Genomic DNA, 17,472 nt, shown 5'->3' with positions numbered 1-17,472 from the left:
CTTGTTCCCGCGCTGGAGTCGGACTGCACATCAGCAAACGGGGAGAAAATAGAGATGTCCTGGCCGGGTGGGGGTGGGGGGGAGAGGAGGAGGAGGACGGCCGGGAGCACGGCAGCCCTGCAGTGATGGCAACGCGTCAGCAAAGGAGAGAGACTGAGACAGAGGAAGGAAAAGTGCAACGGCTTCCCCGTCTTTTCTTTCCAATAATTTATCTGGAGTTTCCTTTCCTCCTCCTCCTCCTTCTCCCTTTAATGAGCAAAACCGTCCAGCAGAATCTCGTCCGTCAGCATCCTGCTTGCTTTAATATATGAAACTAAAGCAAGTTGCGCAGCGGCGGCGAGCGGTTGTTGTTAGTTAATTTTTTTTATTATTTTTTGCAAGCAGACTCGGGCCCGGCTTTTCCAAGCGGATGCGAAAGGTTAACGGGTTTTTTTGTTTGTTTGCTTGAGAAACAAAGTTTCCGCCGCAGCTTCTTCTCTTTCCCTTCCCTGGCTTGGAAGTGTGCGCGCTGCGCGTTGGCTTGCAGCGATCCAGGCTCCAAAAACGTAGGCAGGCTTTTGATGGCTGGATTTGGTTTTTTCTAAGCCAGCCGAACGAACCGGCGAGTTTAAAATTCGGATTTAGCTGATCAAGCTAAAAAATAAAACGCGGCTCCGATCATTTTAAAACAGGCGCGCCGTTCTCAGCTGACTCCTGGCGAACTTCCAGGGCGAAGGGCGGGCGAGCGGGGGCTGGGGGGGGCTTCGCCCTCCCGCCAGCAAGAGGGGGAAGACCAAGGGAAGCCGCCCAGCAGCTGATCTGCCCGGCTGCCATCTACGCATGCGTGCCCATTAAAAAAAAAAAAAAAGGGCACACATGCGCAGATGGTTTTTTTGACTTCCGGGTTGAAAAATCGCGAATTACCCTGTTCGCAATGGTCGGGGACGCAATAACCGGGGGATCACTGTATTCTTACTTTAGGCGCCTCACATAATGTATTCCAATAGCCAATCTATTACTGAAATATTTATCTGTAGCTATGAATTCGAATCTGTTTCACAGTTGCCAATTCATATGAATTCTATGAAAAGACACTTTTAGTTACAAATGTATTCAGACCTTGAACGCACAAGTATGTTTTTTTTAAATCCTTCTGGATAAACTGAACTTTTGCTTCCATATGTTCCTCCTTATTGTGCTCCAGAATGAATGAATGAATCACGTTGTGTTGGTTTCATCTTAGCACTGTGTTATTGTGGTTGTCCAAATGAGTCATATTGAGTAAATGGCACATTCAGCATGCACTCTGTTATTTTTGCATAACCTCCTGCAGACTTTATGACCTTGGCCCCTGTCATCTAGCTGAAGTCGTTCTTCTGGAGCATATTGTTCAACAGATTACTGTTGAATTTAAAAACTGTACTAGCCCTTTGAAACTAGGCGGTCAATTGTGTTAAAATAGTTATGGATTTATCCAACTAAAAAACTGTATTTTATCTAACTTTTAAGAGATGTGAAAGGCTTCATGTATTCCTCAACTATTGTGTTTTAGACTTCTATTGATGTTTTGTTCATCTAGATATTTGCGTTTCTGCAAATTCAAACATCTCAATATGATTCATTTTGTAAAATGGAAAACTTATAGTGTTGGGCGAACCCAACGAAGTTCGGGTTCGGTGAGTTCAGCCGAACTTTGCCGTGAAGTTCGGGTGAGTTCGCCGAACCCGAACAGCAGCAGTACTGCTGCGACATCCTTTTCTGTAAAAATAAATAAGGAAGTGGGGAATTCCTCACCTCCTTTTGCTTCCTTTTACTTTTACGGAAAAGGATGCTACAGCGGCGCTGCAAGCAAAAGGAGGTAGGGAATCCCATGATGGGATTCCGGGGGTGGGGCTTTGACGTCATGGAGACTCCTTCCTCCCCGTTTCGGCAGGCCAGGAAGGAGTTTTCGTGACGTCAAAGCCCCGCGCCCAGAATCCCATCATGGGATTCCCCACATCCTTTTGCTTGCAGCGCCGCAAACAAAAGGAGGTGGGGAATTCCACAATGGGATTCCCCACTCTCCTTCCGGGCGGTGGCACTTCGCGGTGTTCGAGTGAACGCCGAACCCGAACTTTTTAAAAAGTTCAGGTTTGGCATGCCGAATACTGCAAAGTTCGGCATGAACCCGAACTTTGCAAGTTTGGTTCGCCCAACACTACTTATAAACATTAACATTAGTGGAGAATGTGTCAAATTTGCGTGAAATGTTGAATTAGAAATCAGATAGTGTATCTTTATCTTTAAGTTATATACAGTATACTACATCAGAAATTCCTGCTTCGAGAATGAGAAAGGAAATTACAGTATATTAGTCCCAGAACCAGCATAGTATCAGCCCATGTTATTCAAAAAGATTTCCAATTCTCTGGATCAGTTGATTAGAGACATAAGAGCTGCAGAAAAGGAGAGTATTTCTAAAGAGAGAAAAAATCTCTGCACTCTGGATGTAACCACACTTACCCATTAAATATGTTTAATAATTCATTTTATTCATTTGGAATTTTCTTCAGAAAAGCATGCAAGTATAAATGTTTATTGTTTTAAAGTATTCTATCCCATAGATCAACAGAAGTTCATATTCTGTGAAATCGGCGAAGCTTTCAGAGGCACTATGTCAGTTTGTGTAGGATGTGTCTAAAAAAAATGAAATGATACAACTTTGTTCAGCTTCTGTTGTTAGCAATTATATGCTTAGCTTTGCTGTATGGCTTCACGATCAGTTTGCTAAATGGCTATAAAAGGATACCTCTGTTTTAGACATATGATTAAAGGCTCTGCTCTTACCATGCAATGCTCTTCTTATTCTGGATTTGCTTCTATTTTTCAGACATCCATACGGAGGCAGTGCAAGCTGCATTGGCAAAACATAAGGAACAGAAGATGGCCCTGCCTATGCCCACAAAAAGGCGCTCCACGTTTGTACAGTCTCCGGCTGATGCCTGCACGCCTCCAGGTTAGAAATCAACTGGGAACCAATTGATTTCCTTTCTGAGAGCTTGAATTTGTACTAACTTTTTTTTTGCTTTTAAAAAAAAATATGTTTATTGGATATACACATTAAAAACAGGGTACAGAAAAGTAAGGGGGATATATATAATGTACATTCTAGCAATTATAGTTTACTTATATAGCATGCGTGAGTGGGGAAGGAGGAAGGAAGAAAGGGAAAGGGATTTAGAAAGAAGGGAAAGAAATACAAGAGGAGGAAGGATAGAAAAATAGAGCAAGAAAAAAGTGGTAAGCAGAGTGTGGAGGGCCAGCGTTAGAGCTGGGGCTTCCATGTTTTGCGGCCTGTGGTTCAAGCATATAGGTGGTGTAGATTTTCCTGAAGTTTTATCCATATGTATTTGACGTAGTTGCTAGTGCCAACATTTATCAGTGGTTTAAGGGTTTGTTCATTCAGATTCTTTGTAGTTCAAAATTTGTATCGATCGATGTTTACAGTTTATCGTTTCAATTTGATATTATGATTCATGTCGTAGTTTACTGGTTTTACACGTTGTTTTAGTTGGACATTTTTCTTGATGTATAATTTTTAAGTAATTTCTTTTTTTTAACCAATGGTACCATTTGTCCCATGCTTTGTAGAAATCTGTCTCATCCTTATTTTGCAGTTCCATTGTTAGCTTGGACATTTCTGCACATTCCATTATTTTAATCAAAAGAGATAAAACGGTTGGGTTTTTTTCCCTGTTTCCAGTATTGTGCGTATAGAATCCTTGCAGCTGTAATAATGTGAATTATAATATATCTGTTTTCTTTATTAAAATTTTGTCTTATGATTCCTAATAAAAATAGTTCGGGTTTTGCATGGATGGTCTGGGAGGTGATTTGTTCTAGTATAGTTTTGATTTTATACCAATGAGAATTTGTACTAACTTTTTTTTTGGTAAATGAGTCACATTTTGAAAAATATTTTTTTACATATCAAATATGTATCACCTTTCCCTTTAAAGGAAACTATGAACTTTATGTGTTGTGAGCCGCTCCGAGTCTTCGGAGAGGGGCGGCATACAAATCTAATTAATAATAATAATAATAATAATAACAACAACAACAACAACAACAACAACAACTTCTTTTTGGCTTTTAAATTTTTGTTCACCTTTTGAAGATTGTTGTCTCCCCAAGTATGCTTTGTTTGCTTTAAGAAGTCTCTGAAGTGAAATAGAATGTATATACATCATTTAGTTTATTGATCCAGAATGTCCCTAACAATGTCCATGGAAGACATATGTACTGTTATCTATTCAGAATAGATTTCATTAATGTGGAGGGATTCTGTGTGGCACAATTGAGATTCCATACCCACCTCTCCGGATAATATACCTGATGTTATCTTTTTTAAAATGGTCATTGCTAGTGATTGATATATGAAATAGATGAATGTTTTGGGGATTGTTATGTGTGTTGGGTCTGTCTTTAGGCGTATATGAATTTTGTTGTATGGATATACTGTGTATATACATACAATGGCAATAATAAAATATTTATTTAGTGGAGATTGTTGTTCATAGAGAATGTGGCATTCCCTATTTGTTGAGATTTCCAATCAACGCAGCCAATGAAATAACTTCAATTGCTGTAAGACTGACAGCACCTTTCTCTTCTCAGTTGGAAAGATGAATGAAGAGAGAGGAACTGCGTTAAATGTCTTTTCATGCCTTTTCTTTATAAGTTTGTTTTTTTCTCATTCAAATAAAAGCAAAGGCCAAGCAGGCTTGATTTCCATATCCAATTGATTTCTCATGTTCCTGTAGAGTCTGTAGAAATTTAATGAATAAATAGCATGAAAAGAAAATGTCTTGTCTTTTTAGTTTACATACAGTTAGGCATGATAAAAGTTTCTGCTTTCTCAAATGGTGATGGATTGGAAAGGGACCTTGTTCCATTCATATTTATCCTCCTCCCTCATGTCTATCACCAGTCTTGAGAAGGATGGGAGGAATACTACCATATTAACTTCTCCCTTTGAGGGTGAGACTATCATTACTTACTATTTTCCAGATATTAATCCCTAAACAAGTTTGCAGTTAAGTTATTCTCCATGCTCTGATTGACGGGGGAGTCCAGGGTGGGTCATTCTAGTCCTCTAGTTCTATGACTGTATGGAATAACTGAAGACATGCCCCCCCAGTAACGGTCTCCAGTTTTTCAATGCGGTCTCAGCTCTTGGATGCAATTTGCTTAGCTCCTGAGTTTGAGCTACTGTAGTTGGTTTGAGTTTTTAATTATCCCTGGTAGAGAACTCTTGAACTTTCCCTTTCTTCTCTCAATCAGACCTCTTAGCTGAAACAGGAAGTGGTGTGTAGTTTACACACGAAGGCTCTGCGAATTTGCAGTGCCCTCCACTGCCTGCTTCTCCAGCTGGAAAGTGGCCAGGGCTCCTTTAAATTGCCGAACCGTAATCGGAGCTCTGTTGGTTAGCCACGCTGTGCAGCCAGCTCAGAAAGTTGTTCGGAGGGGGTAGCTCTTCCATCCCCTCCAATTTACAAGCCACTGATAGCAGCGTGGAAGCCGGTGCCTTGGAGAAAGAATTTGCCAGAGTAAGTGAATCTTCTGCCAGGCACAGCTGCTTGGCCAACAGAACGATGAATGCATCCTTAGCATGGGGCTCCCCTGAGCAGGGGAGGGATGGGAAAAATGCCCCAATTTTTATGAAAAATGGGCTGTTTTCCCCCTTTTTCTAAAAAAATGGGAGCATTTTTGCCATCCCCAGCACTCTGCATTCTTCCTGGACCCTCTGTCCACCCCATTTTTGCAAAAAAAAAAAAAGGGGGCCCTATTTTTCACAAAAATGGGACGCGAGGGCAGGGCTTTGGGACAACAAAAATGACTGTATTCATTGTATAAGACGCATCGACATTTCCACCCTCCTTGGGGGGGGGGGCGCGGAAAGGTGCATCTTATACTCTGAAAAACATGGTATATTACGTTTTTAGATACATGTACACCGAGGTTGATTTCCCTACAAAAGAGGGATGGTCAACAAACTGCAATGCTGCAGGTATTTTCCAGAGGTGTTAGTGGCTTTGTGTTATGAGAACCGAAATGTGACCCAGGTCTTTGCTGCAGCTTTTGGCAACAAATAAGGACAATAGAAGAGAAAAGAGGTTATGTACAAAGCAAGACTGCAGCATTATGAACCTTCCCTTAGCTTGAGAAGAAATTATAGCTTCACACCAGGGTGAGAGTTGACTATATTTCTAGTCCTACTTTGGCGTACTATCGTACCTCCAGACTTGGGCCTAACAGTTTACTTCTGGTCATAAGGAAGTGCGGATAGTAAGAATAGATAGTAGATACAGATAGTAAGCAGGCAAGTGATATGCTTATCAAAACTGAATATATTTTAAAATGTAAAACCGTTGAAGAGACAAAGGAGTGTTATATCATCTGTGGAATTTCTGGTTTTCATATTGTAATAGCTCTTACAACAGTATTTTAACATTGTCAAAAAAAAAACCCAAACAAACCCAGGGCTTTTTCTATTTGAAAAGTGTAGATCTGTTGCAAGCTGGGACTTGCAGAGTAGGCACTGTAATACTCCCTAGCTCAATGGCCTACTTACTTCCAGGATTCATGATTCTTGGCTCCTTAGAAAGAAGGTTTCTCAGTCGCAGCTGATTGTAAAAACTGAACAGTGATTCATGTTCAAAAAGACACTTTATAAATGTATTTGGGGACTAAGTCTTGCTAGGGGAGTTTCCATGGATTTGCTTGGGTGTATCCATCAGAGTGTGCAAAGAGTGCTTAGTGCACAGTTCAAACAGAACCACATTTAAAAGCAAAAGCAGAATTCATTACTTCTTGTTTGCGTATTTAAAACATTTATATAGCCTCCCGGTCTACTTCAAACTTTGGGCTACTTGGCTAGCATCATTTTTGGAGTTAAGAATTTTACAAGCTGAAACATCTGAAAGACAGGAGGTTGAGAAAAATAAATCAAGATGAAATTTTGGTTTATGGTCCATATAGTTGGAAAACAGGATTAAGGGGCGTCAAAGACAAACTGTCATCCTATGAATGTTGACTTAGAAGGAAAACCATTAAGCTCAATAGTATTTGCTCCCAAGAAATTAGCCATAGTTGTCTCTTTTAATATTAAATAATGGTGACACACTAAAAGGCAGTGCTGGTATTTACATTAAACTGCAGATAAGTGTCATTGACTATGTACGTTCCTTTTTAATTCAGATGTAATACTATCACTATTTACTATGAAGTGACTGTTACAGAGGAAATTAATTCAGATTTTAAAGCAGAAGTGTAATAATATTGGAATTCCCCCCCCCCCCAAGAATGATTTCTCAAAATATTGCTTCCACAAGCATATTTACAATGTATAGATGTACATGCTTATGTGAACAGTTTTTCTCACCTATGAAAGTCAACAAATCTATATTGAAATTAGGAGTAATGAACGAATGTATACTGTATAAGAAATAGTCATGCTGGCTTCATTTCAGGACATAAAACTAAATATTGGTGTCATATTAATAGGAAAACAAAATCTTCCAGGTTAGTGGCCAAAATGAAACAGAAGCTCTGTTTTGTAGTGTATTTATTTATTTATTAAGATTGTACAAAACATTTCACATTGTACCTCCCCAGATTCAAGATTCCCTGCTTCAATGCAAAAGAACTGTTTGTATTTGATGGAGGCTGCCTCTCATTTCGAAAGTATAGTACTGTACTTTGAACTTAATACAGTTGTTTCAGGTTGGAAATGAATACATATTTCCAATTTTTGTATACCATTAGTATTTTTTAAACTTATTTATTTATTGGTTTTGTATGCCACCCCTCTCTGAGGACTCAGGGCAGCTCACAACGTAATAGCATAACAACGTAATAGCATCTTGTATCAATTTTCTTGTATGATTTTGAAGAAATAATCTCCTTTGTTAAACACCTTAGTAATTTTGCATATTTTTTTATTATGTACAAGTCGCCTGAAACCATAACAAATGTTAACAATTTCTCTTGTTTGGATCAAATATAGAATATTGCATTTGTTGAATATGGAGGGCAAAGGGGGCGGTCAGATTTGCAGCATGTAGATCAGTTTGGAGGTTCCCAAATTATTCATATGTGATCTAATTGTACAAATATTCTGTATTTCAGAAGGCTTGAATTACAGCTTTCTTATTTCTCTTTGTAAGCCTGAATTCATTCCCTAATGTCATGAGATTATATTACTTCACCCTCTCCATTTGTAGGAGTCCATTGTGTGCCTTATATATTACTAAGACATGTCAAGCAACACGTGAACAAACAACTACATATACTGTATAACAAAGATTCAAGGTCAAAGTACATTTCATTCTGCACCCCCCCTCAAATGTATCTACTGTGCTTTATATTAAAGCAGTGTATTAAAGTAGAACCTACTGTGTAGGTACTAAATAAATAGCTATTTCCATAAGCCAGCTTGGTATAGCTATTTATCCGTGGATTCAGGATTTCTTATCTTGTACAAGTCAAGTAAAATAATGTATTGTAACCTGTACCAGGAGTAACCACAATAGTTGACCTTGGGTCAATTCACATATAACAAAAACTTTGATTCCCCAGTCAACAAATACCAGTAAACTTCAGACTTTCTTCCATATCTCACTTCCTTCTCACTCACAAGGAAGAGAATTTATGAATTTTAAAGAAAGGATATACATTTTTTTGGAGATTCAAAACTAAGGTTCCATGTGGTTTCACAGAGACCATGATCTAAAAGTTCATCCCCAAGTTATCTGAATAGTAATATGACTAAAAGAAAAATAATTAAATATTGCTTGTATATAATTAATCATACTATTATCATTTTGGGGATGAGTTGCATTGTGCTTTGACTCTTTTATTTATTTTGGTACAGTATAAAAATTGTCAGGTAACTTTCTCAACTGAAGTTGGTGTTGACTCTTCAGGGTGATTTGTTCTTCAGGTTTTCCAACTGTGTACCTTCAGGTTTTTCTGACCCATCAGGTCTTCCAGTGGTGTATGTATATCACCACAGTGATTCAGTCCCTCCTCCTTGCTGTTGGTCTTTCCTCTTTCGTTCCACCTTTCCAGTATTATAGACTTCTCGAGATGACCTAGCGTACACATGTGTCCAGAGTATATTAATTTGTGTGACAACTATGTACTGTGATCCATTAGTTTCTTGGCTATTCAAGACATTCACAAAAGTCTTTTCTACCATTGACTTCGAAAATGGCAATTTTGATCTTTATTATTAGAGATACATTATGCTGCCTGAATATTTATTTCCCAAGGTATTCACTGCTACTCTTACCACATGGTAGTATGTGATATGTTTCTTAACTGCTAGTTTCTTTACTGCTGATAATCCTAAAAGACAGAAGCTATCTACCACTTCAGTTTATTCATTGCTAGCTCTAAAGCTGGTTCAGTGATGGGTTACTACAGGTTGGCACCGGTTCAGGTGAACCATTAGCGGTAATTTGGTTTGGGTTGCCGAGCCAGTAGCGATGGCTGGCTGGCTATGACCCCGAATTGGTTCTCTCTGGTTGCTCACCCATCTCACCCGCAGGACACTCGCCCTGCCTTCATCCACAGAATGGCCTCCTCCTGCCTACTCACAGGCAAGCATTTGCGCTAGCCTACCCCTGCCCCCCCGGTCCCTGCCAGGCTAGCGTTTCCTCAAGCTGCCGGTGTTGCAAAAGTGACAGGGACGGGGGGAGCTTTGCAGCCATGCAGCTACACCCCACCTTGCCGTGAGTGACGTCGAGCTGGCCACACCTGCTAGTCACATGACCCCACTAAGCCACACCCACCAAGCAAGCCATGCCCCCAGAACCAGTAGTAAAAAAATTAAAAGCCTGGGCTGGTTGTCATTACTTGCTCTTCTTTATATTTAATCTTGGTCTTATTTATTCACTATAATCCCCTAGATTTCCCTTGGCAGAGCTTGCAGATCATTTGCATTTTCTGCCATCAGTAATATCATAGGCAACGTGCAGCTTATTTATGTTTCTTCCTCCAATTTTAAAATCATTTTAATCTCTTAGAATCCAGCTTTCCTCAATACGTTTTCACCAGATCAAAACAGCTAATTTCCTGTCCTGATTCAAATAAAAACAAATGGCAGGGGGCAGTTCTAAAGTTTAATTTTAAGTATTTGGAGAAAGGTAAATATGACAAAAATGAATTAAACTGCATGGGGTGGGGTTTTCTTTGGCATAGGATCTCTCTCTTTTTAAAATATTTTTATTGATTTTATAATATAAAACACAAACACAACATATAATAAGTGCTCAGTGATTAGTACCCACCACCAAACAACATCCTCACCCTCCACCAAAATGGGGGCATATTTTGTATGTACTATTTTAACTCAAGAGCAATATACCTATTTACATATTATAAAGTGATTCCAATTTATTCCTTATAGCTTGGTCTCAAATTCTACTGACTATATATCCTCTTACCTTGTCCCATCATCTCATCAGTTCCCGCAGATCAGTTTCATTTTCATTCTTAAATAGTGGGAAAATATATTTTTGTATAATGATAGTACATAATTTTCCCCTCTGAAATAATTGTTTTGAATGTCCTGTCCAGATAAATCACTGCAGGGTAGCTTTAAATAATATGAAATTAACTTTCAATGAAGTTTATTCAAAAAGAAAATTGTTCTGTACAAGTTGAATACCACAGACAATATTTAATAAAGATTGGTTCCAGTTTCTGTTCTACTGACTATGAACCTCTCTGTATTAAAGATTACCGGTAACTTGTTCTTCTTTTCTATATGCCTTAGTATTTGAAATCTATCAATAATGGAGATCAATAATATGGATTTTTCAAATAGTAGGGTAGAGTTTGACTCAAATAATTATAATACAACACTGAACAGAGATATACACAATAATATAATGGATTGTTGAACCATGGAGTTTTTGATAAAGGGACAAATAATTTTAAGCAATATTACAATTGAGGTGTGAGAGGATATCTGTTTATATCATAATTGTCCAGGATTTCTTTTTCCTTTTCGTTACTGTTATGAATATTAAATTTGAAGTTGGTGAGGGCAACTATAAAAGGAATAAAGCAACAAAGTTTCAAGTTGGCTGCTGGTCTTTTTTAACTTTTAAAATGATGCTTTTATTAGATTGAACAAAATTAAATTTACTAATTTAGTCTTGCCTAGCATAGCAAAATAAAATTAAAAAATGAGGAGGAAAGGATAATTGTACTTTTATATTCAGCCATACATTGTCTTTGCCAGTTCTAATTTTATTCCACAGCGTTGATTGTTTTAATGTTTAATTATTTATGTGGCCTCTTTTTTTAGTAGCTCAGTTATATAATCCTGCAAAATATTCATATGCAATTAACTTTGCAAAAGTGTTTGCTGGTCTTGACATTTAAAATATAGTGGGTTTGTTGTTGTTTTTTGCTCTGCAACAATAACTATCCTTTTATTTCATGTCTAAATTCAAAATGTGTGGAACCTGTCATTCTGGGAAAAGAACATTCCAGAGAACTCTAGAGTCTTCTGTTGCTTCTCCAGACCACACTACTGTAACTGTTCTTCATGTGAAATCAGTTCTGCAAATGGACATGGGCTTCCATGTTATACATGTAGTCCAGCCCCATTTCTATACCATACTCCAAAAATAAGCCACTTCTGGTTATGAGGTTCAGTTCTAAAAATCCCCAGGCCACCTTCAGAATGGGATTGGCATGGGCTGGAAGAGGAATGGAATGTTCTGAACTTATTTGATACTTGGACCTGTATTAATTTTAGATCCCACTGATTATCAAATGAAGGCAGGAGCCAGCTGCTCATTTTCCTATCCAGAGGATAGTTTTGAACCCACTAGGAAAAACAATGTATTCCTCAGTATCAGATTAAATTATTTTTCTTTCCAGCATGCTATTTTAAGTTCTATTGATGGAAAGGAGAAATTTACTACACTGTATTCTTCTTGCACTAATTAATCAGTTTCCGTGCAGTGTTGGCTTGTAATCTTGTTGCCACCCTGGAGAATCTTATATTGTTTGTTTATCAGATGCAGTACTTGCTATTAGTGGAGTTCATTTTTGCTTCTGGCCATAGCACAGGCCTCAAATTAGGTTTTGCCTAGACCCATTCCCACTCAATCAGGTTTGAATGTATATTTTTAAAAGAAGCCAGGAGGATATATAAATTATAAAAAGTTATTTGATGATCTATCCCTAAGGCTTCATTGACATTCTTTCTCTTGATTTTTCAGCGTTTAAGAGAGAGTATATCAGCTGAGCTGAAAAGCTATAGGTTTTGCTATATGAAGACTCCTAGGAAGAGCAATAAAATCATTGTCTCCCCCTCCGACTCTCAATCTCATTAACGAAAGAGGAAAATCAAGTGATGGGTAATGATCCCTATCGGTTTTGAGAGGAAATCCAATAAGGATCTGGAATTGGGGGATTTATCTATGACTCTTAGTCATGGACAGATCATATTCTGGTAGTCATGTGATTCTCTAGTGCCATCCTTCACTGAGAAAAGAATAATCTCCCATTGGTCAGAGGTCATCGAAGGATGAATTCAACTGAACATAGGTGAAAGCTGCTATTAAGGCCTAACTACGGTGGTAAAGGTGATGAAGTGACAAGACCTATCTGACCTTATTGTGTCCACAGATTGTCTCCCAATAGTCTTGTTCTGGGTACCCAAACCCTTCTAGTGTGGATCATGAATCAGGCAATTCACTTACAAAATTGTGTCTGGGAATTTTCAGAGCAAGTGTCAGACAAAAATCACTTGAATTTTTCCCAGTTAGATGACAGCCTTGTTACATGTCCCATGGGGGTGCCTGGAGGAAATAACTTGCCCTGTTGTTATAAAGAAGGGTTTGTATCTGTTGGGCCTGAGGGAATGGATATGATCCTTATGACTGTGAGCTCAGCCACTTGCTTATTAGATCAGCTCCCTTCCTAGTTGAACAAGATTGCCCAGGGCAGGGAGTGACATGTAAGGTGGGATCTAGCAGTGGTGAATTCATCCTTGAGAGATGAGATTGTTCCTTTACCTTACACTAGATGACATTTGTCCGGCATCCAACCTACTTTTTTTATAGGAAAGTTTTGGAGAAGATGATTGTGCAGCAACTTCAGCCGGCAGATTATCTGGACCCCTTTCAGGCCAGATTCAGGTTTGAACATGTTGTGGTTCAGCCTGAGGCTCTCTGCTGGCTCCATGCCCAGAGGAGGGGGCTGAACAGTCGGACGGGGGAGAGGAAAGTCAGGAATGGGATGAAGGAGAACAGCATGAGAGCCCCGGGGGGGGGGCTCTCCCCAGCCAGTAGCTTGGAGTCATTAGGTGATGACGCACAAGCCGTCATTGACATGCGACAGAGACGTTCAGATCAGAGAAAGGAGCAATTAAAGAAGTATTATCAGCACTGAATTAGGAACAGCTGGGCTTGGGTGTGGTCCTCCTTAGCAGGGTTTAAAAGGCAGGCAAGCCCTTGAAGCCATGTGGAGTGTTATCAATTGGAGTTACGGTGTCCTGCTTTGTTCTCGGCGTCTCTGTTCCTGGCTTGTGACCCAGCAGTTTGGAAGACCCGTGGGAGGTGTAGGTGTGCTATCTACAGCCTCGTATTGGCAGCAAGAATCCTGTATTGCTGCATGGACTTTTGCCTTCGTGGATATATCTGAAGATACAGCGTTTTCCTGTTTGTAAGGACATTTTCTGTTACCTGTGTTTTTTCTTGAATTTTATAAACTGCCTTTGCCTTTTATCGGTGTGTCTGGCTTCTCTTTTTGGGTTGGTCTTGGCTTCCGGAGTGACCCAGACAGAACAGAACATGGAACAGAAACAAACATTGGTCATGCTTTTGGTTGATCTGGGTCAGCAGCAAGTTTCTGCGATGGGTAATGCATGCATCCATCCTGGCTTTTCTTGACTTCTTGGTCCCTTTCAGCCATGGTATCCTTTTGGATTGGTGCAATGGGTGGCAGAATATTGGGCTGATGGCAGAGTATTTGGCTGGTTCTCTTTATTCCTACAGGACTGATATCAGTTAGTATTGATTGGGAGAGAAAGATCATGCAAAGACTATGTGGGCTCCTTCAGAACTTCTCTCCAGCCCTATTTAACATTTACATGAAGCCCCATAGTAAGATTGTTCTCCATTAAGGATGAGTGAGTAAATTGATAATATCTGCTAGGGTCGCCCAGAAAGTATTGCACCACATTTTTTTTCCCTCCAACAATTATTTACTGAACACAATGAAAATCACACACAAGAAAGAATGATGTTTCTTCTACACTCCTTATTTTTCCACGTAATATCCATCCCGTTCTGTGGCCTTCCTCCAGTGAAACACAAAGGCATGTATGTGCTGTCGGTACCACTCCTTGTTCTGGTCACGAAGCCATTTCTGCACTGTGTGAATCACCTCTTCGTCATCCTCAAAATGTCATCCATTCAGATCCATGGAGATTCTCCATAAACTCTTCACAAACATTTATGAATGTTCCCAACAGTTTCTTTTTCCGCAGTGAGAAATTCAATGACGACACGCTGCTTGTAACGTATATCACTTACAGATAATAATAATAATTTAATAATAGTTTATTAGATTTGTATACCACCCCTCTCTGAGGACTGGGCGGCTCACAATTACATAAACAGTGTACAAATCCAATTAAAAAAAAAACAATTTAAAACCCTTATAATAAAATAATCACACAATCCAATCAAACCATACACCAACCTTGACAATGGGTGTGTGTGTTAATTTCCCCATGGCGGAAAAGATGAGTTTTTAATAACTTATGAAAGGCGAGGAGGTGCCATTTCGAAACACTGCCGCAGCTACTCGATCTGTCTGAAAAAACACAAAATTTACACATGCGCACCTGACAATTCAAATAATGTATAACTAAAGTTTCACATTCGTTCCATTACTGTAGCCTGAGAAAAAAAATTTGGTGCATTACTTTCTGGCTGACCCTTGTAATTATTTCATTTCTGTCCCTGATGAACTGAGTAATGCCAGTGCCTGAAGGCTGTAGGGAGAACAACAGGCTTCAACTGACTGTTGGCAAGATTGAGTTTGGATCTTAAAGCCTTCCGAATCTGATATTTTGCCATCTTTAGTGCTGGATGGGACTCAACGTCTCAAACATACGCAATGCACAATCTTGCAAGTATGAAAGTCCAATTCTCCTTGCCCTTGCTTTGGTAGGTGGTAATTTGGGTAGAATTCCTCCTGAGCCTCTTGCTCCATCCACTGGATAATGCTTATCTGACCATTCCCTAGGCAGCACCTATTCGCCTGGTCTCCCAAGGTCATCTCCTCATATCATTACATTATCTGAGAAATGAATCTCAGTTCTGATGCCAGTGCAAGTGCTCAATTTCTTGGCTTCTTCAAACCTTTATTAACTTAGTAGTATTAATATTTTATTCTAGCTTTTTTTAAAAATCAAATTAGATTTGCCCAGGTTGCTGGGTAAGAGCCAAGGTGGTAAAGTAGTTACAATGGAGTACTGCAGGCTACTTCTGCTGACTGCTGGCTGCAGTTCAGCTGTTCAATTCCCACCAGTTCAAGGTTAACTCGGCCTTCCATAAACGTAAAATGACCCAGATTGTTGGAGGCAATATGCTGACCCTGTAAACCACTTAGTGAGGACTGTAAAGCACTGTGAAGCTGTATATGTCTAAATTCTATTTGTATTGTCGGCAATATTAAAAGAAATGAGATGCCTGTTAAGGGAGACTTTTTACTAATAGCTGGATTTTGTTGTTGAGTTTTCTTCTTTTTCTTTCATTTCTTTTTGCAAAGACCTGTTTCAGTTGCCACATGACACTGGTAATATGTTGCTTGCTTTAGTACTTTTCACTTGTGATTTGATATATTCTTGGTTTGAGATTTAACAGTAACTTTAGGTGGGTACTTTCTGGATTATTTTATCAAAGCAATTTGCTTTGTGAGAAATTACTCCATGAATTTAGCTGAATATGAAAATCCCAACAATAGAAACATAGAAACATAGAAGTCTGACGGCAGAAAAAGACCTCGTGGTCCATCTAGTCTGCCCTTATACTATTTCCTGTATTTTATCTTAGGATGGATATATGTTTATCCCAGGCATGTTTAAATTCAGTTACTGTGGATTTATCTACCATGTCTGCTGGAAGTTTGTACTACTCTTTCAGTAAAATAATATTTTCTCATGTTGCTTTTGATCTTTCCCCCAACTAACTTCAGATTGTGTCCCCTTGTCCTTGTGTTCACTTTCCTATTAAAAACACTTCCCTCCTGGACCTTATTTGACTCTTTAATATATTTAAATGTTTCAATCATGTCCCCCCCTTTTCCTTCTGTCCTCCAGACTATACAGATTGAGTTTCATACTATTTCATACTAACAATTCAACATTTCTCAATGTTTTCTGAGTGTGTTGGTATTTTTACACAGGTTTATATTTTAAGAAAAGCTGCACATTTCTATTCACTTTTTTTCAGTGGAAAGAGCTATAGTAGCAGAACACTTGGGTTTTTTCATGTGTAAAATTTGCTCTTTAGTTCTTGATATTAAGGTTCAAGTACCTGAAAAACCTGAGTGTCTGCCAATCGGAAGAGATCTGTGGATGGATCAGTGAGGTGTCTTATTATAAGGCAGTAGTCATGCATTCCAGCTCTATAGAGCAAGCAGGATAGTCATTATTACCTCATCTCTGTTCTAGGTGAAGATGATAGGAAGATTGTTTTAAATTTAGATGTGCACAGATAATTATCTTCCTCTTTAGGCTCCTGATTACACTACTTTTGCTTCGCTAGTTTTTAAATGTTTATAATGATTGACAGAGGAAAAAAGAAAAAAAATATAGGTGTGGTGGAATAGAAGAAAGTAGCAAGTAAACAAATGAGAAAAATCATAAATGTTTTTAGCAGTTGCTTTTGGTATCATGGTGACAAGGCTGAAACGAAAAAAAGCTGTGGCTTTTCATCTTTGTCAAGAATGCATCAGGATCAATATTACTACGTAATATCAATTAGGAAAAATATGATGTTCTTATTCAACAGGGGACAGCAAAAAGATGTCTGGCTTTCTTTTCTTTGGCTCAAATGACTACTAGTTTAAAGTTCTGAATTTGTATGAGACAATGAGATTATTGATGCATTGAAGGGCCAACTGTGACATATTTACCTGCAGAAATATGTGCATGCTTATGTATGAAAATTTATACAGGTACATAGATTAACAGACTGAATATTCCTAAGTATTAATCATACTGCACAGATAGTTGAATATGTACTACAACATTTCTTTGTTACAGTGTTTATGATTTCACAATAGAGGTGAAAGTTGAAAAATTAGAATATTGTGGAAAAGTTCATTTATTTCAGTAATGCAACTTAAAAGGTGAAACATAATATATGAAAGAGAGTCATTACGTCCAAAGCAAGATAGTTCAAGGCATGTTTT

The 17,472-nt window shown here is 38.7% G+C and overlaps 1 protein-coding gene across 2 annotated transcripts in view; it reads left to right on the top strand.

The window, feature by feature from the left end:
* The window catches only part of DIP2B (disco interacting protein 2 homolog B), a 250,046-nt gene that overhangs the window by 167,821 nt on the left and 64,753 nt on the right, over positions 1 to 17,472 (top strand). For both annotated transcript variants that reach the window (XM_070740523.1, XM_070740522.1), the window contains exon 4: positions 2,849 to 2,974. In XM_070740523.1, coding sequence (XP_070596624.1) covers positions 2,849 to 2,974 — 126 coding nt within the window. The remainder of the gene's footprint in view (positions 1 to 2,848; positions 2,975 to 17,472) is intronic.

The sequence above is a fragment of the Erythrolamprus reginae genome, chromosome 2, assembly GCF_031021105.1.
Source record: "Erythrolamprus reginae isolate rEryReg1 chromosome 2, rEryReg1.hap1, whole genome shotgun sequence".
Classification (NCBI taxonomy): domain Eukaryota; kingdom Metazoa; phylum Chordata; class Lepidosauria; order Squamata; family Dipsadidae; genus Erythrolamprus; species Erythrolamprus reginae.
This window is presented reverse-complemented; position numbering and strand designations above follow the sequence as displayed.